The sequence below is a fragment of the Polypterus senegalus genome, chromosome 9 (genome assembly GCF_016835505.1).
Source record: "Polypterus senegalus isolate Bchr_013 chromosome 9, ASM1683550v1, whole genome shotgun sequence".
Lineage (NCBI taxonomy): Eukaryota > Metazoa > Chordata > Cladistia > Polypteriformes > Polypteridae > Polypterus > Polypterus senegalus.
The window spans coordinates 179,915,792-179,943,056 of record NC_053162.1 but is presented as its reverse complement, the minus strand read 5'-3'; the positions used below and the strand labels follow the sequence as shown (position 1 = coordinate 179,943,056).

General features: G+C 42.9%; 1 protein-coding gene across 3 annotated transcripts in view; it reads left to right on the top strand.

Annotated features, from left to right (window-relative positions):
- mapkap1 (MAPK associated protein 1) overlaps window positions 1-27,265 on the top strand; it is a 453,244-nt gene that overhangs the window by 316,383 nt on the left and 109,596 nt on the right. For all 3 annotated transcript variants that reach the window (XM_039764445.1, XM_039764443.1, XM_039764446.1), the window contains one exon: window positions 17,602-17,709. In XM_039764445.1, the coding sequence (XP_039620379.1) occupies window positions 17,602-17,709 (108 nt within the window). The remainder of the gene's footprint in view (window positions 1-17,601; window positions 17,710-27,265) is intronic.

Sequence of the window (27,265 nt, the reverse complement as noted above, 5' to 3'; positions counted from 1 at the left end):
CATAGGTCACTTTTGGTTTTGCGTGGGTTCATGTCATTGGTCTTCCATGTATGGTGTTTGCATGTTCTCCCCATGTCTGCATAGATTTCCTCCCACTGTTAAAAGACCTGCGGGTTAGTTGAAGTGACATTGGTAAATTGTCCCTAATGTGTGTTTTGGTTGTGGATGTGTATGTGTATGTGTGTGTGTTCACCTTGCAATGAACTGGCACCTTATCCAGGGTTTGTGCCTGCCTTGTGCCCCATGCTAACTGGGATAGCTTTTGCGATTCTTGTCTGGATTAAGTGGGTTAGAGATTGTCATGACATCTTCCTTTGAATTCAATATGGTAAGTGTGTGCTGAGCATTAATGTTTACAGTGCACCATACAATGCCTGTGTCTCGATTCTATGCCATTTGGTATGTCGTGCGTAAAAGCCGTGCTAACATTTGTGATGCGCCATGTGTTGGAATGAAAAACACAGTGCATTTTATCACTACAAATGTGTCTTTTTGAATGACAGAGACAGAGCAGCCAGATGGACACACAGACACTTACCCTTCTATTAAAGTGGATGAAAGTTTTTGTGTTGGGACTGCCTTAGTTGAAAGAAAAAAAAATGTCAGCTTCAATGAATTACGCTTTTTCTGAAACACGGCCATGTGTGTGTGAGAGAGACTAAAAAGAACGACAAGTGTTAATACTTTGTCATGGTTGGAAAACGCCACCGCAAAAATATACAGGGGCACTAGTGAAGTGATAATTTCAAAGGTGTAGTACACAACACACAAATTTCTATATACGGGCAAATTTTCAAACTTGCTTTTATCTTATTAACATCCTGTGCGAAATCAATTACTAATTTCAAATATCCCCCGAGACAGGTTATTTCAGCTTGGATATTTTACTCTTTTACATATCCGAGAATCGTACCTTAAGGGCAAAACTGATGCCCAGTGCTAGTTATTGAAATGTCACCAGTGTTAGCCAGGAGTTCGCTGAAACGTCAGCCACTTGCATGTTTTCTGGCTGACTTCAATACAGATTTACCTCTCCATCGGGTGGTGCCTATCAACAGTCTTCTGGTTAAGAAATTTGAATTTGATCCTGTACCAACAACAGTAACAGGACAAAAATGCAACTTTGCCATCATTTGAACTGGAATCTTCTGTCTACGATTGCTATTTGGGTTACCCCAAGACTAATTGGGCTTGATTTTTAATAATAATATTAATAATAATAAAATGTGTTTATGTAGCATACAGTCTAAACAATGTCATCACTAGGTCCTTTATATTAGTCAATCAGTCAGTCAGTCATTCTCCCAACCCACTATATCCTAACACAGGGTCACGGGGGTCTGCTGGAGCCAATCCCAGCCAGCACAGGGCACCAAGCAGGAACAAACCCCCGGGCAGGGCACCAGCCCACCGCATCCTTTATATGAATTTAGAAAATATTGCATTATACTGTAAAATGCTATTGTATCCGATGTACTGTACTAGTCCAATTCATTCTGCTGTTATTTTTGAATATGACTCAATAATACAGAAATAAACAAAAATGAACTATCTATCATATAGTGCCTTTCAAATATCTATCTATCTATCTTATAGTGCCTTTCACACATCTATCTATCTATCTATCTATCTATCTATCTATCTATCTATCTATCTTATAGAGCCTTTTACATCTATCTATCTATCTATCTATCTATCTATATTATATAGTGCCTTTCACACATCTATCTATCTATCTATCTATCTATCTATCATATAGTGCCTTTCACTCTCTATCTATCTATCATATAGTGCCTTTCACTCTATCTATCTATCTATCTATCTATCTATCTATCTATCTGTCTATCTATTATATAGTGCCTTTCATATCTATCTATCTATCTATCTATCTATCTATCTATTATATAGTGCTGTATCTATCTATCTATCTATCTATCTATCTATCTATCTATCTATCTATCTATCTATCTATCTATCATATAGTGCCTTTCACACATCTATCTATCTATCTATCTATCTATCTATCTATATATCTATCTATCTCTCTATCTATTATATAGTGCCTTTCTCTTCTGTCTGTCTGTCTGTCTGTCTGTCTGAGTTTCTCCACCTGATGTGGTGAGTGTTAGCTGATAATTTCAGTTCCATTGCTCGGTGAGCTCCTTCCAGCTCATACAAAATCCTCACATAAACTGCATTCCACTTCCATCATTGGAAACAAACTCTTTGTTGCTGCAGTTTTGTCACAAGTTCCCATCTTCCCGTGCGTGTTTCATGCAGTCTAAATTGTGATGGATTGGCTTCTCATCCAGGGTCGATCCTTCTGGAATGGGCTTCAGCTTGCTGTTACCGTTTAGCATGTGGTTAGAAAATGGATGGCTGAATGGATCTTGAGGGGTCCTGCGTTTGAGAGAGACAGCCTACAGTAGGTCGAGCCTGGCTTCTCAGCTGTGGTAAAGATTTAATGTGAACAAAGAAGTATGGTTTGCATGGTGAGGAAAGTGTCAAAACCTTTCATATTAAAGCTTTTTTTGTATGGGTTATTCATTAAAATATTGTGTTAACTTTTAAAAAACAGACTTGTGGCTGTGATTTATGCGTCAGTAGAATGTGACATCCCAAGAGGCAAGAGGTGGAGTCTCAGCTGCTAGTCTCGTGTCGCTTCTGTCTGTCTATCTGTCCTTAATTTTATGTGTAGCCGACAGGGCGGTGCTTTCTGTTGGCTCAATTATCTGGTCAAGACTAAGTATTGATGATTATTTCGGGGCTTAGAAACAAAAGTCTGTGGACTCCCCTCCAAATGATTGAGTTCAGGCGATTCATTGTTAACCATCACATGAAATAAAACACATAGCCTTTTACTCTCCATTGACAAACATTGAGTCATACTGCAGACCTCCTTCTTCTTTTCCCACTTCTCTGTGGGTTTGATGTGCTTCTCCCTGTGGTTTGGTCCTGCACCTCCTCGCCAGTCAGGCCCTTTTCCTTCAGATCTTCTTTTTCTTTATCCATCCACCTCTGCTTTGGCCTCCCTCGCTTTCTCTTCCCCTGGACTTCCATTCCCATCACTCTTTTGCCCACATATTCCTTGTCTGTCCTCATCATATGTCCATACCACTTCAGCCTGCTTTCTTGGATTTCACTCCCACTTTTGTTGAACCTCAGATTGTTTTATTTCTTTTTCTGTCATTTTTTTGGACTGAAGAGCTTAGTGACTTTAAATGTTGCGCTGTCTGAGGATGCCACCTTTGCCACAAGTTGTTACTTATAATTTCTGCTCTTCCGTATCTTCCTACTCAAGTGTAAGTGCTATTAGTGTAAAGTGGAAGACTCCAGGAGCAACACGAGCTAAGGCACAAAGTGGTAGACCATACAAACTCACAGAGCAGGTCCACCAAGTGTTTTGAAGCACATACAAATGGCCTCTCCTCTTTGGCATCACTCACAGCAGAGTTCCAAACTGTTTCTGGAAGCAACATCAGCACAAGAACTGAGCTTCATGAAATGGCTGTTCAAAGCCAAGGAGCTGCGTAAAAGTTCAAGATCACAATGCGTGGTGCCAAACGCAGCGGTATAAAGCCGGCTGCCCGCCATCAGACTCTGGAGCAGTGGAAACGCGTTTGGCAGTCTAATGGGCCAATCTGGCTGTGGCAAATGTCAGAAGAGAGCTACCCTTCTGGACTGCGTAGGTTCTACTATGAAGTTTGGTATAGGGTGGCTAATGGCAGGGTCTGCAAGGATGGGTACCAGTGTTAATGCTACAGCAGACAAAAACATTTTTGAAAATTGTGCACTTCGGTTTGGAGAAGGTCCATGTGTGTTCCACCATGACTGTGCCCCCCGTGCACAAGGCCAGATCCGTATAGAAATGGAGGAACTCGAGTGGCCCGCACAGAGCCCTGAACTCAACCCTACTGAGCACTTTTGGGATGAATTGGAGTTCCGGTTGTGAGCCAGCGCTTCTCGTCCAACATCAGCGCCTACCTGACCTCGTGTTGAGCTCTTTTGGCTGAATGGAAACAATTTCCCACAGACGCACTCCATAATTGTGTTAAGGAAAGAGTGGAAGCTTTTATTATGGTGGACCAACTCCATATTAATGCCTATGGTTTTGGAATGGAATGTCCTTCACGCTCACATAGGTGTGATTATCAGGGGTCCATTAACTTTTGACCATGTAGTGCAGTATCTGCAGTATTTTCTGTTACTGTTTTGTTTGTTTCTTTCACTTTTGCACTTATTTTTTTTTTAATTTTTACTGATATTAAAATTTCCTGTACAGATAAAGTTACAAACGAAGGAGTACAGTATTTAAAAGAGCACATTTACTAAGTGATATAAAAAATAGACATTTAAAATATTTGGGGCTCATCATCAGAGCTGTGTAAAAGTGTTGGGATTTCTGGGTAAAATCAACGGAAAAGGAGCGAGACGATGGCAGAGAACCACCATCAGTGAAAATGGCACAGAGATGGTTTGAGAACAACAGGAATTGCGTGAGATTTTTAGTATGGCAAGAAAAAGGGAGGAGCGGAAGACCACAATCGCTAAACGTCTACATCGGACAGGGTGGGAGTTTGCTGTTTTACTGTTACCCATTTTTGACATTGCCAGCTTGTGCAATATTTTAGGACGTTTCTTAGAAGTGGTGCCTTGTTGCCTCCACGTGAGCGGGTGGAAAACGGGACACTTAAAGTCACTGTTGAACAGCACTTCTCAAACTGGGGTCCGAAGCCGTTTCTGGGGGACCATGAGAAACGATTGCATATCCATCCATCCAGTATCCAACCCGCTATATCCTAACTACTGGGTCACGGGGCTCTGCTGGAGCCAATCCCAGCCAACTCAGGGCACAAGGCAGGAAACAAAAAATCCGGGCAGGGCGCCAGCCCACTGCAGACGATTGCATATTCCCAGCGCATCACTTTTTCCACATTTTGTTAAGTGACAGCCTTATTCCAAAATGGATTCAATTCATTTTTTTCCTCAGAATTCTACACACAACACCCCATAATGACAACGTGAAAAAAAAGTTTACTTGAGATTTTTGCAAATTTATTAGTGGCCAAAATTCAAGCTCTTCCCGAGATTAGATCTTTCGACTCATTATCTGTAGTCTCCAGCAAAACACCTTTTCACAACCACGTCTTTCAAGAAGTTTTTCTTTCTTCTTGATTTCTGAATTCGTTTCTCACCGTTTTCCATTCCTGTTCTTACACCGCCGTGTGCTACGGCCGTCCACTAGTATAATATATCTTACTGTAATTCCCTTTTCATTGGGCTCCCTGCCAAATCTATACAAAAGCTACAGGACATTCAGAACTCCGCAGCCACACAAAGCGTTCTGCTCACGTCTCCCCTGTTCTCTCCCAGCTTCACTGCTTCCCGGTTCCATCAAGGATTTAAATTCAAGATTCTGCTTCTCGCCTTCAAAGCCCTCCATAACCTTTGCCCCCCTCTACCTCACTCAGCTCCTAACTCTTTATACTCCTTGTTGCTGTCTCAGGTCCTCGAGCAGTAACGTCCTTACTGTCCAGACTCTCCACCCTGGGTCCTTTAGTGATATAAGCCCCTCAGCTCTCCGAGATTGCTCCTCTTTCTGCACTTTTAAATCTCAACTGAAAACTTTCCTCTTCTATAAACTTTTGTGATGTGCGTATTTTTTTTTTTTTTTTACTCTGTATGTAAAGTCAAGGCGGAGTGGTGACTCTGAGGCTAAGGATCTGTGCTGGTATGCAGAAGGTTCCCGGTTCAAATCCCCGTCACTTCCAAAAGAGATCCTACTCTGCTGGGCCCATGAGCAAGACCCTTAACCTGCAATTGCTCCAGGGGTGCTGTACAATGGCTGACCCTGCGCTCTGACCCCAAGGGGTATGCGAAAACTAATAAATTCCTAATACAAGAAATTGAATAAGGTGAAATAAAGAACAAAAAAAAAAAAGAAGTCGACCTTGGGTTTATGAAAGGCACTTGAAAAATGTAACTTCTTCTTCTTATTATTATTAATCAAACTATTATTTTGCCAACACTCATTTTACTCTGCTGATATTTGGGAGACAATTGTACATTTTGAGTTAATCTATGAATAAAAGTGTAACATTTTCTCCTGCCTGTATTGGTACTCTTCTCTAAATTCCTAGGTTTACAGATGTTGAATAAAGGGAGACACATTTCATAGCAGCCAATCCTGACACTGGCCAGGCTGGTAAGAATAAACATGCCAGGGCTATAGATGGGATTTGGAGCATTCTGTTAAGGTCAATGTCATAAAGAGTAATAAAAGGGAAATAAGGCCACCCAAGACCCTACCATGACGAAATACACATGACTTAGCCGACTGTACTTCATTAGAAGGCTGGCGTCCTTCAAAATCTGCAATAAGATGCTGCAGATGTTCTATCAGACGGTTATGGTGAGCGCCCTCTTCTACGAGGTGGTGTGCTGGGGAGGCAGCATAAAGAAGAGGGACACCTCCCGCCTGGACAAACTGGTGAGGACGGCAGGCTCTATTTGTAGGCACGGAGCTGGACAGTTTGACATCCGTGGCAGAGCGACGGGCGCTGAGCAGACTCCTGTCAATCATGAAGAATCCACTGCATCCACTGAACAGGATCATCTCCAGACAGAGGAGCAGCTTCACTGACAGACTGAGGAGACCCCACACTATGCGACTCTTCAATTCCACCCGGGGGGTAAACGTTAACATTATACAAAGTTATTGTCTTTTATACCTGCATTGTTATCACTCTTTAATTTAATATTGTTATTATCAGTATGCTGCTGCTGGAGTATGGGAATTTCCCCTTGGGATTAATAAAGTATCTATCTATCTATCCATCCATCCATCCATCCATCCATCCATGATAGAATACAAAAAAGAAAGGCAGAGACTGTGGCTGAATTTTCCATTCCTGGAAACCAGTCATATAGAAGAACATTACTGGCTATCAGAGAACATGGTGAGCTCACGATACTTTGGAAGCATGAAACTACGCTGGAAGTCATCACAGAGTTTGTCATCCCTTGCAAAACGAATCGTTTAATCTGTCGTCTCAGCAACTGCTTTCGCCACATTTGATTTCCCTGCCAACTAGAAGTCGTGTAATGTGCCAGTGGCGTCTCTAAACTGAGCCGTGTGAGTGACTGAGGGGCTTGTGCCAATTTCCTACTTTGTTTCATCGCTGCCACCATCCAGGCCCTCTTTCTCACTTGTTCTTGTTCTCCTCTGTCATGGCTTCCCGGTGCCTTAGAACAGAAAGCTTATGGAGGGGCAGACGTTGCATTGTAATTGTGGCTTCCAGGTTGTAGAAAGTGAATGACTTCAGATTAGAAGAATAACTGCAGATATTGGACCGTTGTGATCCACGTTGCCATTTCATTTTAAAACAAAATGATATTCCATGACATTTTGAGCCTCGCGCTCCTGAATCTCATCCGACTCTTCTCTGTGTGCGTGTTCGCAACCCCACATGAAAAATGAAGGCCGAGTCCTAATGATGGCATTCATTTATTTATCATTATGGCTTATATTGCATTAGCATTGATGTTTGTTATTAGTTTGTGAAGCATTATGGGATGATGAAATTAGCACAATAGAATTACTGTATGTATGCATAAGTACAGTATGTTACAGATTATTAGTGTATTAGTAATTTATGTTGATAGGATTTCAGAAAAGAGAGGAGAGAATTAAAGCGAACCTCGTGTACGTGAGATTGAATTTTACTTAAGACGTTTAGCTTATTCTACATTGAAATGACGTATCAGTGTACATCGGTGAAAAAGTGTCACCAGTTTTCCTTTTTAAGTTTTGATTTCTTATACAAATGAACCGATCCCATTTTTTTTAGAAAAAATAAGCCCCCCAGCCAATGCCATTGATTTCAAAAAATAGGAATAAGGAATTTAGTAAAAGAATGATGACCGGCTTACTTTGTACATTAAATATTCTCTAAGCCCCCCGTCACATAGTAGCCGCTTTGATGAGTGACTATTTAGTGAGCCCGTCCTTGAAACGAAGTCTACAACGTGTTTGAAATTCAGCGAGCTCCACGCGGCCCCGTCCGGAGGCTGCATTCAGATAGGCCTGCGCTCCTGACCTGATTTAATCTGCTCTATCCGTTTTCTGCTGTTTTCGAAATCTGTCTGCACATCTCGCTCTCGGTCACCCCCACCAGAGACGCTCCATCTATTTATTTATTTATTATCTTTATGAGTTGATTTGAGATCCTCTCCCAGTTGTGCTTTCACCCACCGAACCTTCAGCGCTGGGATGTAATTACGTCTGGATTCCTTTCAGCTCTGGAGAGGTCGGGGAAACACTTCCCGTCTCTGCTAAGGTGACTCTGGCTTTTTAAGCCAAGGCAATCTAATTGGGTTCCCACTTGCGGATGCTTAATGTGAGCTTCGGCTGACCTTGGCGCACGCAACAAGGCAGTCTGGCGGAGCGCATGTGTGCTTCTGAGGAGCAGCCTTTCATTTAAAGTGCGTGGCCTATCTGCAGATGCCCATGTCCGACATGCCCTCCTCTTGTCCCTGCTGTCCTGTTAATTGGCCTTTAGTTCAGGCCACTAGACCTTTAGGACGTGTTTTTGAACTGGAGCTTTTAGTGCCCTGTCCTCCTTTGCTAACAGAACCATAACAGTTATTCCTGCCCTATTAACAGTGCTTCTTCACCTACCTGCCATTTGTGTCAAGTCCAATGGAATTCTTACTCATGTTTGTACTCTCAATATAAAGTGGTACAGAGGAGCAGGAAATACGAGGACCGCCAGTTCATACAGCAGTTAGTCTTACTGAGACGACATACAGTGGCCTCCGTAATGTTTGGGACAAAGACCCATTTCTCCTTGATTTTCCCCTCTCCTCCACAGTTTAAAATTGCAAATCAAGTGGTTCAGATGTGACACAGACTTTCATGGAAGGGGACCTGCGTACATTTCGGTCACAGCATGTAGAAATGAAAACACTTTTTATACATGGTCCCCCCATTTCAGGGCACTGACTGCCTTCAGTCTGTTTGGATGTTTCACTTGCTCTAAGCCAGCAGGTGGCACTGGTGTGCAAACTGTAGTATACAGGGAAAAAAACGGGACCCCCCCAGGATGAAAATTTTGGGTTCCAAAGTAGTTTGTGTTATCAGTATGGTCCTAGAGAGCAACTATGAAATATTTCGACCTGATTTAGTCAAAGGATATAGGATTGTATAAGGAAAAGACAGACGGACATTCAATTTTATAGGATTGTATCAGGGAATAGACAGACAGACATTGTGTTTTCTAAATATATATAAACAACTAACTGCTGAGACACGGAGTTGAAGCTGATGCCTTGACAACCTTTAAGAAGAATCTAGATGACTAAACAAATGGGCTTGATGAATGGTCTCCTCTCGTTTATCAAATTTCTTATGTTCTTCTATGTGTGTGTGTGTGTGTATATATATATATAAAACTTTAAAGAAAGTTGACAGTGTCGATGGCGAAATTCCGAATTCACTGGCAACGTCTTTTTTCTTTTTGCCGCAATCGAGAGCTGCTAAAATAATATATAAATTTCCGTTACAATGAACCCCCAGGGACCTAAAAAATATTTTGTTGTAATAAGACTCCGTATTTGTCACTATACTGTTTTCTTTAACTTGCGCCCAAGCGTTTGAAATCATTTGAATAGCTTCTTTCACGTTAATTTTAATCTCCTCCTGTCTACAAGTTATGCTGACGAGAATTTTTTTAAGCATTTCCTTGCGATAATACACTTTCAGGGTGTGAGTGATGCCCAAATCCAGTGGTAGAAGCACTGCTGTGCAGTTGGGTGGGAGGAATTCACCGCGAAAATTATCTAAATGCAAAAGCCTGTTGTGGGCAGCACAGTTATCAGTCAGGAGCCGAATCATCCTTTTCTTCTTCATTTTATGAGGTTTCTGAACTCTTTTGCTCTGTCTTTAAAGAAAGTTGACAGTGTCGACGGCGAAATTCTGAATTCACTGGCAACATCTTTTTTTCTTTTTACCGCAATCGAGAGCTGCAAAAATGTAAAGTTTTTTTTTTTCTAATATGAATTGTTATCATTTTTTCATGTCTGCCGTTTCTATAGGAGGGTGACAATGAGTTAAATTCCAATGGATGTTTTTCAAATGTTGACGAGCGATAAGCAGAAGGTATCACTGAAAACCACCGAAAACAAACACAGCAAAAAAAAAAAAAGAAACCGTACAAGGAAAGATAAAATACAATATTTGTGTTCAGGGATCGTTGTGCATAACTGAGCTGCGGCCACAGAACTGACTGCTCTGTGAATGATTCATTCAGGCATTTCAGGGTCTTTTGGGCACTGCGTTGAAATCTGCTGAATGGACTTCGTAGTAACGAGATTTCTATAGACTCACATCGTATGGGGAAACTGTCGGGACCATAAAAATATTTTGTTCTAATGAAAATTTTGTTGTAAAGATATTCGTTGTAACGGAATTTTACTTGTATATATAAAAAATATATTTATATATAGTATATGTATGTATACTCGCGTTTAAGTTCTCCTGTGGATAAGTCTGGACTTGATTTTATCGTGTAATTTCTGGTATTTTATAATGTTGGTTGTATAAGTTGAATGCGGAAAACACATGCTATTGGTCCAAGGGATTATAATATGTTAACGCCCACCCACCTGAGAGAGTAACCACGGATCACATGGCCTTTTTTTCTATGTGGGTGCAACAGTGCACTGTATCAGCGTGTGCTCCTAACCTCTCTGTCTCTCTCTCTCTCTCTCTCTATTGTGTCTACGTGACCACACGGTGATACCCGAACTAATCCGAAGTGACGTTTGCACTGATTTTTGTTTTATTGTAAGAGTATCCCTTATCTACGATGAAGCTTTCGATCAGAAGAAAATATGAAGCTGGTTTTAAATTAAACGTCGTTGAAGTGGCAAAAGAAATTGGTAACTGCTGCTGCAACCAAATTCAATGCATCTGAGAAAATGATGTGAGATTGGAGGAGGCAAGAAGATGTAAGAAAAAAAAAAAAAAATGAAGTGTCGTATTTTTGAATGGGCGTATAAGTCGGGATCTGAGTTTTTGATCGATATTTTGGGTTTCAAGACCCGACTTATACATGAGTATATATGGTGTCTGTGTGTGTGTGTGTATATATATATATATATATATATAAACACAGTGGGTACAGAAAGTATTCAGACCCCCTTCAATTTTTCACTCTTTGTTATATTGCAGCCATTTGCTAAAATCATTTAAATTATTTTTTCCCTCATTAATGTACACACAGCACCCCATATTGACAGACAAAAAAAAATAATTTTTGAAATTGCTGCAGATTTATTAAAAAAGAAAAACTGAAATCTCACCTGGTCCTAAGTATTCAGACCCTTTGCTCAATATTTAGTAGAAGCCCCCTTTTGAGCTAACACAGCCAGGAGTCTTCTTGGGAAAGATGCAACAAGTTTTTCACACCTGGATTTGGGGATCCTCTGCCATTCCTCCTTGCAGATCCTCTCCAGTTCTGTCAGGTTGGATGGTAAACGTTGGTGGACAGCCATTTTTAGGTCTCTCCAGAGATGCTCAATTGGGTTTAAGTCAGGGCTCTGGCTGGGCCATTCAAGAACAGTCACAGAGTTGTTGTGAAGCCACTCCTTCGTTATTTTAGCTGTGTACTTAGGGTCATTGTCTTGTTGGAAGGTAAACCTTCGCCCAGTCTGAGGTCCTTAGCACTCTGGAGAAGGTTTTTGTCCAGAATATCCCTGTACTTGGCCGCATTCATCTTTCCCTCGATTGCAACCAGTCGTCCTGTCCCTGCATCTGAAAAACACCCCCACAGCATGATGCTGCCACCGCCATGCTTCACTGTGGGGACTGTATTGGACAAGTGATGAGCAGTGCCTGGTTGTCTCCACACATACCGCTTAGAATTAAGGCCAAAAAGTTCTATCTTGGAGTTTGCTAAAAGACACCTGAAGGACTCTGAGATGGTGAGAAATAAGATGCTCTGGTCTGATGAGACTAAGATAGAACTTTTTGCAAATCAAGGGACAGATGAATGCGACCAAGTACAGGGATATCCTGGACAAAAACCTTCTCCAGAGTGCTAAGGATCTCATCTTGTTGCATCTTTCCCAAGAAGACTCCTGGCTGTATGAGCTCAAAAGGGGGCTTCTACTAAATACTGAGAAAAGGGTCTGAATACTTAGGACCAGGTGATATTTCAGTTTTTCTTTTTAAATAAATCTGCAACAATTTCAAAAAATCTTTTTTTTTGTCTGTCAATATGGGGTGCTGTGTGTACGTTAATGAGGGAAAAAATTAATGTAAATGATTTTAGCAAATGGCTGCAATATAACAAAGAGTGAAAAACTGAAGGGGGTCTGAATACTTTCTGTACCCACTGTATATGTATGTGTTTATATATATATCACACAGACACGCACACACAGTATATACTGTAGATATACACCTAATGAGCAAATGATTGCGATCACAATCATAATACTGTACAGGACCCCCCTTTGCTCTCCAAACAGCCTCAGTTCTTCATGTTATGGATTCCACAAGATGTTGGCCACTTTTTCCTTTGAGATTACGGTGCATGTTGACTTGTACGTATCACGTAATTTCGGTATATTTGTCAAGCTGAACATTTCAAACTGCTAAACTCCCATTCTTCAGCATCCTAATCCCGTGACTGGAAATGAAACTAAAGACTACTGGACTCATTGTCATGTTCACAGCACCTGTTTGCTTTGTGTCATCCTGGAGGTGGCCATCAGAGGACTGGTAAATTGTGGCCGTGAAGGGATGTGCCAAGTCAGTAACAATAATCAAATAAGCTGTGGCATTCAACTGATGATTAGTCGGTAGTAACGGGCCCAAAGTGTGCCAAGAAAACATTTACTACACCTTTACACCTCCAACATCAGCCTGGACTGTTAACACAAGGCAGGTTGGCTGCATGGACTCATGCTGTTGGTGCCCTACATCTCCATTATGTTCCTCAAGCGGAAATTATGATTCATCCAACCAGGCTTCGTTTTTCCAGTCTTCGGCTCTCCAGTTTTGTTGAGCCTGTGCCCACTGCAGCCTGAGCTTTCTGTTCTTACCTGACAGGAGTGGAATCCAAAGGTGGTCTTCTGCTGTTTTAGCCTCAGGGTTCAACATGGTGTGCATTCTGAGATGCTTTTCTGCTCACCACAGTTGTACAGAGTGGACACCCGAGTTGTCAGCTCTTACCTTTCTGAATATTCTCAGCTGACCCCTCTCATCATCTGCAGAACTGCCGCTCACTGCTCTCATCATCTGCAGAACTGCCGCTCACTGTAAATTCAATAGATTGTTGTGTGTGAAAATCCCAGGAGATCGACAGTTTCAGAACTGCTCAAACTTGGCTGTCTGGCACCAACAATCAGTCTGTCTGATATGGAAGTTAACTGAAGTTCCCGGCGTACATCTGCAGGATGTGCTACTGCCACTTGATTGTCTGATGTTCCTAATAATTTGACTGTGTGTGTACGTACAGATGTGCTTTTCAGAGACTGCAATCTTAATGCACCTTATGAAACTCTGCAAGCATCTGCACATGTCTGCCGTATTGTCCTTCGTCCTGCTAGCTAAACCTGTTGAGGTTTGTCATCATCTCCTTGCCACCCAGATATTTGTCTCGTATTCATGTGCTTCGACTCTCTTGCATGTCTTCATACCCGGAGTGTCCATATGAAGGCTCTAAATCTCTAAATAAAGTCTGCTCGGCGTACACATAAGTAAGAGGGTGTCTGAGTTCTGACCTGGCTCTGATCTTGGGCCGCCATTAAATTCTCATTAACTCTAATTAAATCAGAGCTGCGTGGGGGGAGGAAAGCAAGGTTCTCAATCTGATTAGCTCCAAGAAAGTAATGCCTAAACGTTAGTCAATTCTAAAATTGCTCCGTCTTTGTTCGTTCATTTATTCTTTCCTTCACGTGTGCGGCCTCATTCACCCTTCACAGTGGGACATCTTTAAGTCTAAGCAAAGCCCTCTGTTGTTGGGGGCCGCAAGTAATCAGTGAGCTCCCTGCACCCTCTGGAAGTCATCTTGTGGAAGATGGCGCTTGGGTAACTTTGGAATGTGACAATGTGGGTTCGCTCCACACTCCCATCCGCCTTTACAGGAGCTCTTGAACCCGACACCGTCGAGCTAGACAGTGAGGCACAACATAGCAAGGGGATGGTGCAAAAGTGCAAAGTGCTTTTATTTAAAACAATAATCAAAACAATGTTCAAATAAATAAAGTGCAGTGCTGATCAAAAAGTCTTCATTAAATAAAAAATCCATAAAAACAGAAGTGAAAAGTGGAGGTTAAAAATTCAATTTTAAAAACAACGAGGTTAAAACAATGCAGGAAGCAAAAAAAAAAACAAAGCTCGGTGTCCTGTTTTACTGGTGACTCCCCTGCTTCTCCCATCCAGGCTATGCACCAGGGGAGTCACCCTACCTGCAGCTGACCTTCTCTCTACCTGCTTCAGCTGATTGGATCGCCTCACCGACCCCTGGCTCCGGTAGGCTCTCCCAGACAGCGACCAGGGCGCCCACGCTGGAGAATAAACACCCCAAGTCCCGACTCCTGCTGCCTTGCGCGGAGAGTCCTCCGTCTTCCGGTCACTCCCGCTCTTCAAAATAAACTCGGCGGGAGCGACCACTACACTCCCCGGGTGTCGGCCCAACAGCCAGACTCCCTGTTCAGCTGCCCGCGAGCCTGCATACGCTCGTTCGCCCGCTTGCTCTCCCGCACCAGCTTTCTCTCTCTCTCTCTCTCCACTGCTTCCTGTTTTCTGCCTTCTCCTGCAACCTCCGTTTCTTTCTTTTATTTCCAAAGCCGACTCACGCTTCTATTTATGAAGGGGAACGCAGTCGTCGTGGCAATCAGCAGCCCCTGGGAACAATTACAGATGTTGGCCGCTTCTCACCTGTGCACTTAGGCGAGCGAGAAACGGCCACATCACGAACTCCTCAGGAACCGCTTCGGCCACACAACCACCACGCCCCCTCGTGATTATCTGAGATCTACCAGTCTGGCTTTAGGCGTTCTCATGGTGTTGAAACGGCACTCTTGAAAGTGTTCAACGACATCTCTCTTATTACTGTCCTCCTTGACCTGTCCGCTGCCTTTGACACCATTCACCATGAGATATTGCTGATGCGGCTTGAACATCTTGTTGGGCTTAAAGGGGCCGCTCTTAACTGGTTCAGGTCATATTTAACTGCTAGACTCTTTTCAGTGACTTTAAATTCCTCTTTTTCGTTTACTGCTCCTCTTAAATGTGGTGTTGCTATTTTATTCAGTCTATACCTTCACCCTATTGGAGCGATTTTTAGGAAATTTAACATTTTCTTTTCACTGCTATGCTGATGATACACAGGTTTATATTCCCATCTGCAACAAAACAACTAAGATCCTGGATGGCTAATAATTTTCTTGATCTTAATCAAAATAAAACAGAGATGCTTATAGTGGGTCCACCAGCTAAAGCCCAAATTGGTCTTGGACTTCTCGGCTCTTTCTCTGTCTTTTCCAAACCTCAATTCCAAATCTTGGTGTTACCTTTGATAGTAACCTCTCTTTTGAGAAACAAGTAAATTCTGTAGTCAAGAGTTGCTTTTTACAGCTTCGTCTATTAGGTAAGATCAAGCCTTTTTATATCTTCTAGGGATCTTCAGAAAGCTACTCCTGCTTTTATCTTCTCTCGCCTTGATTACTGCAACTCGCTGTATTCTGGGATTAGCAAATCTCTGATACGCAGGCTACAGTTGGTCCAGAATGCTGCCGTTCGCTTTCTGGTTGGGGCAAGAAAGTCTGATTCTGTTTCTCCAATATGAGCTTCTTTACACTGGCTGTCTGTCAGCTTTCAAATTGATTTTAAAATCTGTTGCTAGTTTTTAAATCTTTACATGGGCTCGCTGCTGCCTATTTATCCGAATTGTTTGTTTTACACCAGCCATCTAGAGTGCTTAGCTCTTCTGGTCAGTTGTCTCTTGTTGTCCCTCGTCCCAAGTGTCAAACTAAGGTGGACAGACAGGACTTGTGCAGCTGCTGTTCCTCGCCTGTGGAACTCTTTACCTCGTCACATAAAGGAGTCGTCGACAATTCAAAACGAGATTAAAAACTCATTTCAATTCACTTGCATTCTGTGACCTTCAGTAATACTGATGGTTTCCTCTTTGTGATTATAACATTATTTTTCACAACTGTATTTATTCCATTTCGCCACCTAGTGGTGCTGATTAACATTACAGCATATTTTAAAACTAGAGGGAAAAAAGTGAACATTTCTGTGGGGTGCACTTACTTTTTCACACCACTTTATTGATTCCGTTTAGCCACCTAGTGGTGTTCATTGGCATTACAGCATATTTTAAAACTAGAGGGAAAAAAGTGAACGTTTCTGTGGGGTGCACTTACTTTTTCACACCACTTTATTGATTCCGTTTAGCCACCTAGTGGTGTTCATTGGCATTACAGCAGGATTTTCGACTGTAGAAAGAAACCTACCTGAGTAACTTCAGAACAAGAAAACCCCTCTCAGAAACTGGCCCTGCATCCCGATGCTGTTTAGCCGTAATGAAAGCTCCCAATCCCCCTCCGCTCTGTCTTGCACCTGCCAGTCCTTTCGAAATGACTTATACATTCAGGCAGCATGGCCCCCTCAGTGCACTGTAATCATCTTGGCTGTAAAAGCTTCAGTCTCCATCACTGAATCACTGTGTGACCATGAGCAAGTCTGTTAATATGCCCGTGTGTCAAGTGGAAAAATATGGGCACAATTCTGCTGTATTTATGTGATTTGTAAGTTACTTTGAATAGCTGTTATCTAAATAAATACATGTGATAGGATTGATTTAAAACGCGGACCCTTGGGCCAGACTGTGACTCTCAGGTGCTTCTTTTCCCCGTGTTGTCCTTTGTCATCATTTTTCCACCGTCTTGTGAGCCGTCAGCATAGTGCAGGATTCTTTATGACACCCTCACTTGTTCTCGCTGTGCTCTTCACAATATTTCTGATGCTCAGGTGATCGCTCAGGTCTTTCCGCGTACTGTGGTTAATATTTCTTAGGTTTGGTCAGTGTGCCTAAATTACCCATAAGTACCCCAAAGACGTCTGCAGGCATTACATCGTCTGGCCAGGACCGTTTGTTTTGGATCATTGCACTCTGTTTAATAGCGCTATGCTAGTGCTATAATTTGTAGTTTATTCAGGCTTTGGCGCCACATGGCAGATTCATTTGTGGAAGAAAAACTTGTTTGGGGAAAAGTCTGACGAGAAACGCATTTGCCAGATGATTAATGGAGCCACAGTGGCAGCTAGGAGGAAGCCGCCAGGGAGAGACAAGTTTGTGTCACTCGCCCAGCCGCTGACCCTCAGCTTCCACTTCACTGCACAAAGAGGGTGCCACAAGGCTCGAAAGCAAGGCCCCTTGAATTTAGGGCGGGTATTAAAGCTAGCGAGGCAAAGGAATGGATACCTGCTAGTGAACAAAATGGCTGCTTTTAAGTCGATCTTCGTATACCTTTACTCAATCTGATGTCTCTTTGTTCTTTTTTTCTTTTTTCTTTAAACAGGTCCTCAATACCGGCTAGAAAAGCAGAGTGAGCCCAACGTCGCAGTAGATTTAGACTGCACCCTGGAAAGTCAAAGCACTTTAGAGTTTTGTTTGGTCCGAGAAAACAGTAAGTGGCCTTATTTATGACTCCTCACCGCTAGCAGACTGGTGTTTGTGAAGAGAATTGCGTTGCTAAGTTTAAAGATCACTCCACCCAGAAATGATGTCTTTTTAAATAATGCCATTTACTCCATGCACATTCACTGGCCACTTTATTAGGTACACCTTGATAGTACCTGGTTGGACCCCCTGTTGCCTTCAGAACTGCTGTAATTCTTCGTGGCATTGACTCAATAAGGTGCTGAAGACATTCCTTAGGGAGTTTGTGTGACGACGCGGGTTCGGCTCCGTTCTCCCATCTGCTGTTCGGGAGCCCTTGAACCCTACACCGTCGGTAATGTTACCGATGAGTTAGACGGTGAGTCAATAACAATGGAGCAAGGGGATGGCGTATAAACGTGCAAAGGTGCTTTTATTTAAAATCCTACAATCAAAACAAAGTGTTGAAATTAAAGTAGGTGCAGTGCATTCAAAGTCCCAATAAATAAATAGTCCGTAAAAGAAATGTGGAGGTTCAAAAATCAATAAACAGAACAAAAACAATCCTTTGTGCTTCTTTTACACTAGCGTCTCACCTGCTTCTCCTGTTTGGGCCCTGCAGCAGGCGAGACGCTCTCTCTGCAGCTGTCCTTTCTTTCGTCAACACAGGTCTGGAGGCCTCCCGATCCTGGCTTCGGTCACACACTCATCCCAGGCCCGAGACTTGGAATCTTTGATAACCAGGACGCTCACACCAAGGACTTCTCCACCAAGCCTCCCGACTCCCGCTGCCTTCCCAGCCTTACGCGGCCAGTCACGCTTCACAGGTCACTCCCGCTACTCGGGAGCGACCACTACTACAACTCCTGGGTGTTGGCCTAACACCCAGGCTTCCATACAGCTGCCTGCGAGCACTCGCTCGCTCACCCGCACCGGCTGTCTTTCTCCCGCGTCCTGCTTTCTCCAGCCACCTCCGTCTTTTCATCCTCTTTCTCTTTCTTTTTCCTTGTTCTTCCTTTCTAACCGACTCACGCTTCTATATATTGAGAGGGCATAGCAGCTGCAGCACATTAGCAGCCCCAGGAACAATGACGGATGTGGGCAGTCTCTCACCGGTGCACTTCGGTGAGAAATGGCCACACCGCAGATCGCCCAGAGAGATCCGCTACAGCCACCATGTCCCCTTGCTAAGCTGCGAGCGCGGTGATTATTTATTTTAAAAAACTGACCTTTGCCGAGAGAGCTGTGGACCTACAACACCACAGTTTGGTCCACATTGACGTGACAGCATCACACAGTTGCTGCGGATTTGTCGGCTGCACATCCATGATACGAATCTCCCGTTCCAGCACATCCCAAAGGTGCTGTATTGGATTGAGATCTGGTGACTGTGGAGGCCATTTGAGTCCAGTGAACTCTTTCTCATATTCAAGAAACCAGTTTGAGATGATCTGAGCTTTGTGACATGGTGTGTTAACCTGCTGGAAGGAGCCATCAGAAGATGGTGGTCACAAAGGGATGGACATGTGGTCAGCAACAAGACTCAGGTAGGCTGTGGCATTTAAACAATGCTCAGTTGGCACTAAGTGGTCCAAAGCGTGCCAAGAAAATATCAGTCACACCATTAATCCACCACCAACAGCCTGAACCATTGATACAAGGCCATGCTTTCATGTTGTTGACGCCAAATACCAACCCTACCATCCGAATGTCACAGCAGAAATCGAGACTCCTCAAACCAGGCAACGTTTTTCCAATCTTCTGCTGTCCAATTTTGGTGATAATTGTACCCTCAGTTGCCTGTTCTTAGCTGGCAGGAGTGGCACCCGGTGTGTTCTCCTGCTGCTGTAGCCCACCTGCCTCAAGGTTCAACGTGTTGTGTGTTCAGACATGCTCTTCTGTATACCTAACTTGTAACGGCTCAAACCACTCTGGCCATTTTCTTCTGACCTTTGGCGTCAACATGGTGTTTTTACCCAGAGACCTGCCGCTCTCTGGATATTTTCCTTTTTTTTGGACCATTCTCTGTAGACCGTGGAGATGGTTGTGTATGAAAATCCCAGCAGATCAGCAGTTTCTGAAATACTCAGAGCAGCCCGTCTGGCACCAACCACCATGCCACATTCAAAGTCACTTCAGTCACCTTTCTTCCCCATTATGAAAACAGCTTGTCCTGACAATGTCTAAAGGCCAAAATGCATTGAGTTGCTGCCATGTGATTGGCTCATTTGATATTTGATAGTTGAACAGGTGTACCCAATAAAGTGGCCGGTGAGTGTAGTTTGTAGTGTTGGCTGAGGAAGATACTTAGTCTCATGATTGCAGATAGGCAATGTGTATTCTAACAGAAAGTTTGTGGTCTAAGGAGACCAACGCAAAACCACAGCAAATAATCTAAAAACATCCATGAAAAAAATTTGACGTTGTGTCATGTAATCTAAAAGGGTAAAAAGTAAAAGCAGTTTGAAAATTGTGCAGTAACCACCATGGGTAGAAACTGACGCAATATAACACAGTTGTGATGGCTTATGGGTAAATCAAACACAAACAGCACTGCACTCGACCATTAGTCTTGTTGACGAGACACTCTGCTGCAGGATTGCGCCATTGTTGAACAATAATCCGTAGTGAAATTTCTTGGGGCAGTTTTGTCTTGTGGGGTCCTGTGGTGACCCTGTTTTCCCCTTTATACTCTTTATTGTGTAGGCCTTAATAAAACGTCTTAAAATCCCACACACTTCACACTCTGTGATCAGGTACTTTAGCACTTCCTCCCACTTCCATTCTACATCTGTAACCTCAGGTAATTAGACAGTAAAGGAACAGACAGGATTTAAGGTACACATTTAATTTTGTATTACTGATAATATGTCCAAAAAATAATACAGAAGCAGAATACAATGTGAACTTAGATAGATAGATAGATAGATAGATACTTTATTAATCCCAAGGGGAAATTCACATACTCCAGCAGCAGCATACTGATAAAGAACAATATTAAATTAAAGAGTGATAACAATGCAGTATAACAGACAATAACTTTGTATAATGTTAACGTTTACCCCGGGTGGAATTGAAGAGTCGCATAGTGTGGGGTCTCCTCAGTCTGTCAGTGGAGCAGGATGGTGACAGCAGTCTCTCGCTGAAGCTGCTCCTCTGTCTGGAGATGATCCTGTTCAGTGGATTCTTCATGATTGACAGGAGTCTCCTCAGCGCCGTCGCTCTGCCACGGATGTCAAACTGTCCAGCTCCGTGCCCTCAATATAGCCTGCCTTCCTCACCAGTTTGTCCAGGCGTGAGGCGTCCCTCATCTTTATGCTGCCTCCCCAGCACACCACCGCGTAGAAGAGGGCGCCACAACCATCTGGTAGAACATCTGCAGCATCTTATTGCAGATGTTGAAGGACGCCAGCCTTCTAATGAAGTATAGTCGGCTCTGTCCTCTCTTACACAGAGCATCAGTATAATGTGTCCAGTCCAGTTTATCATCCAGCTGCACTCCCAGGTATTTATAGGTCTGCACCCTCTGCACAGTCACCTCTGATGATCACGGGTCCATGAGGGGCCTGGTCCTCCTAAAATCCACCACCAGCTCCTTGGTTTTGCTGGTGTTCAGGTGTAGGTGATTTGAGTCGCACCATTTAACATAGTCCTTGATTAGGTTCCTATACTCCTCCTCCTGCCCACTCCTGATGCAGCCCACGATAACAGTGGCGTCAGTGAACTTTTGCACGTGGCAGGACTCGAGTTGCATTGGAAGTCTGATGTATGTTGGCTGAACAGGACCGGAGAAAGTCCAGTCCCCTGCGGCGCTCCTGTGCTGCTGACCACAATGTCAGACCTGCAGTTCCCGAGACGCACATACTGAGGTCTGTCTGCAAGATAGTCCATGATCCACCAATGCCACCAGGTGTGAATCTACTGCCATCTCTGTCAGCTTGTCCCTAAGGAGCAGAGATTGGATGGTGTTGAAGGCGCTAGAGAAGTCCAGAAACATAATTCTTACAGCACCACTGCCTCTGTCCAAGTGGGAGAGGAATCAGTGTAGCATATAGATGATGGCATCCTCCGCTCCCACCTTCTTTTGGTATGCGATCTGCAGAGGGTCAACAGCCGAAACATTACAGCCTAAGTAGCAGTGCATCTTGCGTCCACAGGCAGCTCTCCGCTTGTCTTCAGTCTGTCTTGCTTTTGCTACAACGTGGCCTTTGAATGCTGTATTGAAACAGGCCGCATGGTTACTGAGATAGAGTTGTCATCACCGTGGTCCTCTCCTCATGGCCAAATGGTTGGAGAGAGAGGTAAAGGCAAAGTGATCAACATTATTTCACTCTTACCACAATTTGTGCACCAGAAAGGCCTCCAATTTAAAACTCATCATAAACAGCCATACTTAAAACCAACAGAATTAGTTTATCTGTCTGCTCTTGGTTTATTGACCAATGACAGTGCTCGGGTCCTCCTCATCCCCCAGTTGCTTTGTTCAGTCAGGCTGTGGCCTTCCTGCTTGATGGTTTGGCTTATAGAGTCATTCAAGAGCAAACACAGTCACCATTGCCAGATAAGTTTGATGCATGCCATAAATTTCACATCCTTAGTCGTAAGGTTGGGTTGGGGTTGGGGCGGGAGTGGTTAGGTAAACTCCAAAGCACCACTTTTCTCATCAGTAAAGTAAAACATGCCTCCTGAAACAATATCTAATACTAAATTGCTTTGTCTAGCTTAAAATAAAGACATAAATTTATTTATTAATGTATATGTCACTGCCACCAAACATCTGAGCCTGTGCCTTCTTGATCAGAGTGACCTTGCGGGCAATGCAAGATTTCAATCTATTACGGCATAGTGGGTTACCAATGGTATTCTGTGGTGGTCCCAACTGCCTTTAGATCATTAACAAGCTCCTTCTGTGTAGTTTTGGGCTGATCCCTCACCTTTCTCATGATCATCCTCACCCTATGAGGCAAGATCTAGCAAGGTGCTCCAGACCGAGGGCAATTGCTGGTCATTTTATATTTCTTCCATTCCAGAATGATTGCACCATCAGTTGTCACCTTCTCACCAAGCTTCTTGCTGGTGGTCTTGTAGCCCATTTCAGCCTTGTGCAGGTCTACAGTCTTCTCCTTTACATCCTTTGACAGCTCTTTGGTCTTCTTGCCCATGGTGGTGGAGAGGTTGGAATGGAAGAAATTGATTCTGAGGACAGGTGTGCTTTATACACATCACGAGTTGAGATCAGGAGTATCTGGAATTGATTGATTGTATATGGTGCACATCCAATCTGTGGGAGACAGAATTCTGTCTGGGTTGTAGGGGATGAAATCCTTATTTCACTCAGTGACACACAAGTCAATTGTGAAATAGTGACTTCAGGCAGGGTGGAATGGGTGGAGAAGAGTGTCAGGAGTAATTTGTGACAGGCGGGTATCAGAAAGAGTGAAAGGGTAGGTCTACAGAATGGTAGTGAGACCAGCTGTGTTCTATGGGTTGGAGACGGTGGCACTGATCAGAAAGCAGGAGACAGAGCTAGAGGTGGCAGAGTTTAAGATGTTAAGATTTGCATTGGGTGTGACAAAGATAGACAGGATTAGAAATGAGGATATTAGAGGGTCAGCTCAGGTGGGACAGTTGGGAGACAAAGTCAGAGGGGAGAGATTGTGTTGGTTTGGACATGTGCAGAGGAGACTTGCTGAGTACATCGGGAGAAGGATGCGAAGGATAGAAGTGGAAGGCCTAACAGAAGGGTTATGGATGTGGTGAGAGAGGACATGCAGGTGATGGGTGTGACAGAGCAAAACGACAAGGACAGGAAGATATGGAAGAAGATGATCTGCTGTGGCAACCCCGAATGGGAGCAGGTGAAAGAAGAAGAAGATTTTTTTCTGGATTTTTGGTTGATATTCCTTCTCTCTCCATTAAAGTGAAACTACCATCAAAATTAGAGACTTTTCATTTCTTTGTAAGTGAGCAAACTTACAAATTCAGTAGGGGATCAAATACTCATTTCCCCCCCACTCTATATGCTAGATATCACTCCACCACATTCCACCTCTTGATACATTTTTTGTACAATGTCTTTATGAACATATATTTAACATTCCTCATTATGTTAGCAGTCAGTTTCACAAACCTTGCTTAAAGTTGCAGTACCAAAGCATAACAGAGCTGCTTTTTGCCCCCACCCCTGCCCACAAAAACACACACCTCCGTGCAACACCACACTCTGCTAATTATTATGAAGAGTGGACAGGTCCCCCTTGGAGTTCGGGTCGTGCTAATAAATGACAGAGCGCAAGGTCCTTGAAAATTAACATAAATCTTGTGGTGCCAAAAATAACAAAGTGCTGGTACTGTGGTATTTTGAAAGCTGAGTTTTTCAGTAGTACCGGTATACTGGACCACCTTAGTTTGGAGTATGCAAATGAAGGAGAGGCACGTCACACTTTGGAGGAAGCACATTTGTCTGTTTGTTCATGATAAAGATTGCTGCTGAACTCCTAGTGTTTGTTCAGTCACTGGTCTAACTATGGAAGTTCATAATGCTTACCCACCAGAATGAAGTGATCTCACCATACTTAAGCAGTGTAATAAAAGACATGAGACCGTGCCTAAAAGTACCCTTGGAAACACCAACATTTAGCAACTGCAGGTATTAATTAGATAAGGTGTCCGACAAGAAATTGTGCATTTTATGCTGAGTTTTGTAGTGTAGTGCAAATGTGCTATATACATACAGGGAGTGCAGAATTATTAGGCAAGTTGTATTTTTGAGGATTAATTTTAATATGGAACAAACACAGTGCTATCAGTCAATCCAAAATGTTAATAAACCTGAAACCTGAATGTTTCACAACGGAAATGTGAGTGTGAACATCATCAGGGGAATACATATGTGCGCACAATTATTAGGCAACTATTAGTGTGCAGATTTATTATGCAACTAAAGGAAAAATGAAAATGTTCCCATCTCACTTGTTTATTTTCATCTGTTATAGTGAGAATAATAAACAAACACCTCAAAATTTACAAATAAACATCTCTGACATTTCAAAAAAAATCAATCAATCAATCAATGACCAATATAGCCACCCTTCTTTCCAATAACAGTCATAAGCCTTTCCATTCATGGAGTCTGTCAGTTTCTTGATCTGTTGACGATCAGCTTTTTGTGGAGCAGTGACTACAGCCTCCCAGACACTCTTCAGAGAGGTGTATTGTTTTTCTCCCCCGTAAATCTAGCGTTTAAGAAGTGCCCACAAGTTCTCAATAGGGTTTAGGTCAGATGAGGAAGGGGGGCCATGTCATTATTCCTTCATCTTTAAGGCCTTTACTGGCTGGCCACGCAGTGGAGAACTTCGATGCAAGTGATGGAGCATTGGCCTGCATATAAATCATGGTCTTCTTCCTGTATCACTGTTTGAAGAAAGTGTCTTCGAAAAACTGGCAGTAGGTTTGGGAGTTGATTTTGAGTTCATCTTCAATGCAAAAAGGTCCAACTAGCTCATCTTTAAAAATACCAGCTCATACCAGTACCCCACCTCCACGTTGGAGTGGAGCTCTGTGCCCATTACTGATCCACAGGTCCATCCATCTGGTCCATCAAGAGTCACTCTCATCTCATCGGTCCATAAAACCTTTGAAAAAATCTGTCTTCAGATATTTCTTGGCCCAGTTTTGACGTTTCAACTTATGTTTCTTGTTCAGTGGTGGTTGGGTTTCAGCCCTCCTTACCTTGGCCATGTCTTTGAGCACTGAACACCTTGTACTTCTGGGCACTCCAGGTAGGTTGCAGCTCTGGAATATGAAAGTACTGGAGGATAATGGGTTCCTGGTAGCTTCACGTTTGATTCTTCTCAAATCTTTGGCAGCTAATTTGCGTCTTTTGTTCTCAACACGTTTCTTGCGACCCTGTTGACTATTTGCAACAAAATGTTTGATGGTTCTGTGATCACACACCAATATCTTAGCAATTCCAAAAGTGCTGCATCCCTCTGAAAGACTTTTACAATTTTTGACTTTTCAGAGTCAGTTAAATCTCTTTTTTGGCCCATTTTGCCTGAGGAAAACTAGCTGCCTAATAATTCTGCACACCTTGATATAGGGTGTTGATCTCCTTAGGCCACACCCTCCCTCATTACACAAATACACATCACCTGACGTGCTTAAATCCAATAAGCATTCAAGTTAATACAGCTTGGAGTTGGAATATACGCATTAAAAATGATGATATGGTCAAAATACTCACTTGCCTAATAATTGTGCACACAGTGTAAATGTTGTTGTTGTGTGATGCCGGCTTTAAAGTAAAGTAAATGGGGTGGAGTGGTGACTCTAAGGCTAAGGATCTGCGCTGGTATCCACAAGGTTGCCGGTTCGAATCCCTGTCACTGCCAAAAGAGATCCTACTCTGCTGGGCCCTTGAGCAAGACCCTTAACCTGTAATTGCTCCAGGGGCGCTGTACAATGTCTGACCCCAAGAGGTATGCGAAAGCTAACAAATTCCTAATACAGGAAATTGTATAAGGTGAAATAAAGAACAAAAAAAAAAAAAAAGTGAAAGGCAAAATCTGTCTTACCTTAGCAAACTGGCTACTCGCCTTACATGGGCATTCTGCAGTGCTCATGATGTTAGTAAAGTGCAGTTAATGTCTTGACGTCTGTTCTGTCAATGGTGATGCTAAGGTTTACCACCCACTCTGAGGTCCTGTTCCCAGGCCAGGAGAAATAACTTGGCTGGTATACCACCATGTTGTTATCAAAAAGGAAATCCCACAGTTACTAAAAGGCAATAAATGCTGACACAGCCCTTCTTCAACTTATAAAATGATGATCATTTGATCTTTAACAGCTGTGAGTGTCGCTTCCATCACGTGATGCTATCACTAAGTGTGATCAGAAGACACCGGTTCCTCTGTTTGTCTTCATCCTTGAACCCCTCGAAATAAGGGACGAATTCTAATGGCAACATTTCACGTTTTATGCATTGCGTCCTGTTTCATGAAGGGCTAATCCACTCCTGAGTGACCGGACCCACATGTTACATCCATGTTGAAAGCTTCTTTGCACGTTTTTACATTTATAAAATGAAATTCTCCCCTCGGTTGCATGAAAGCTCTCTTATATCCAAGCTTACGTTTCTCTACATATTTCTATCATTTTCTTCACTGATTCATCACATGGTAGTAATTAAAATTATGTGTGTGTATTTTTTTGTGTTTTCAGCCCATTATTCTTCAATTCTTTGCAAGACTTCTATTCATCTCACAACTAACTGGGCGATTAAGCTGGTCGGCTTGTAATTTATTTACTCTTTCTACTTGTAAGGATATAATCATTAATCTCTTGTTCTTTTCATTCGAGTTTTTTTTTCCTCCTTAAAGGGGAATCAAAGAATTGCAAATCTATTTTCTCTTTTTTTTTAGACTTGAACATTTTAACAGGAGTACAGCGGAAGATTTGCATATACTTGTTAGTGTAAAAATAGTTTGAATTTGTTTTAGCTTTTAAGCCTGTAGAACAACCACGAAGTTTAGAAATGTGACCCTCAGTGAGCCGTCTAATGTTACCTGCTTTTAATATTAGAA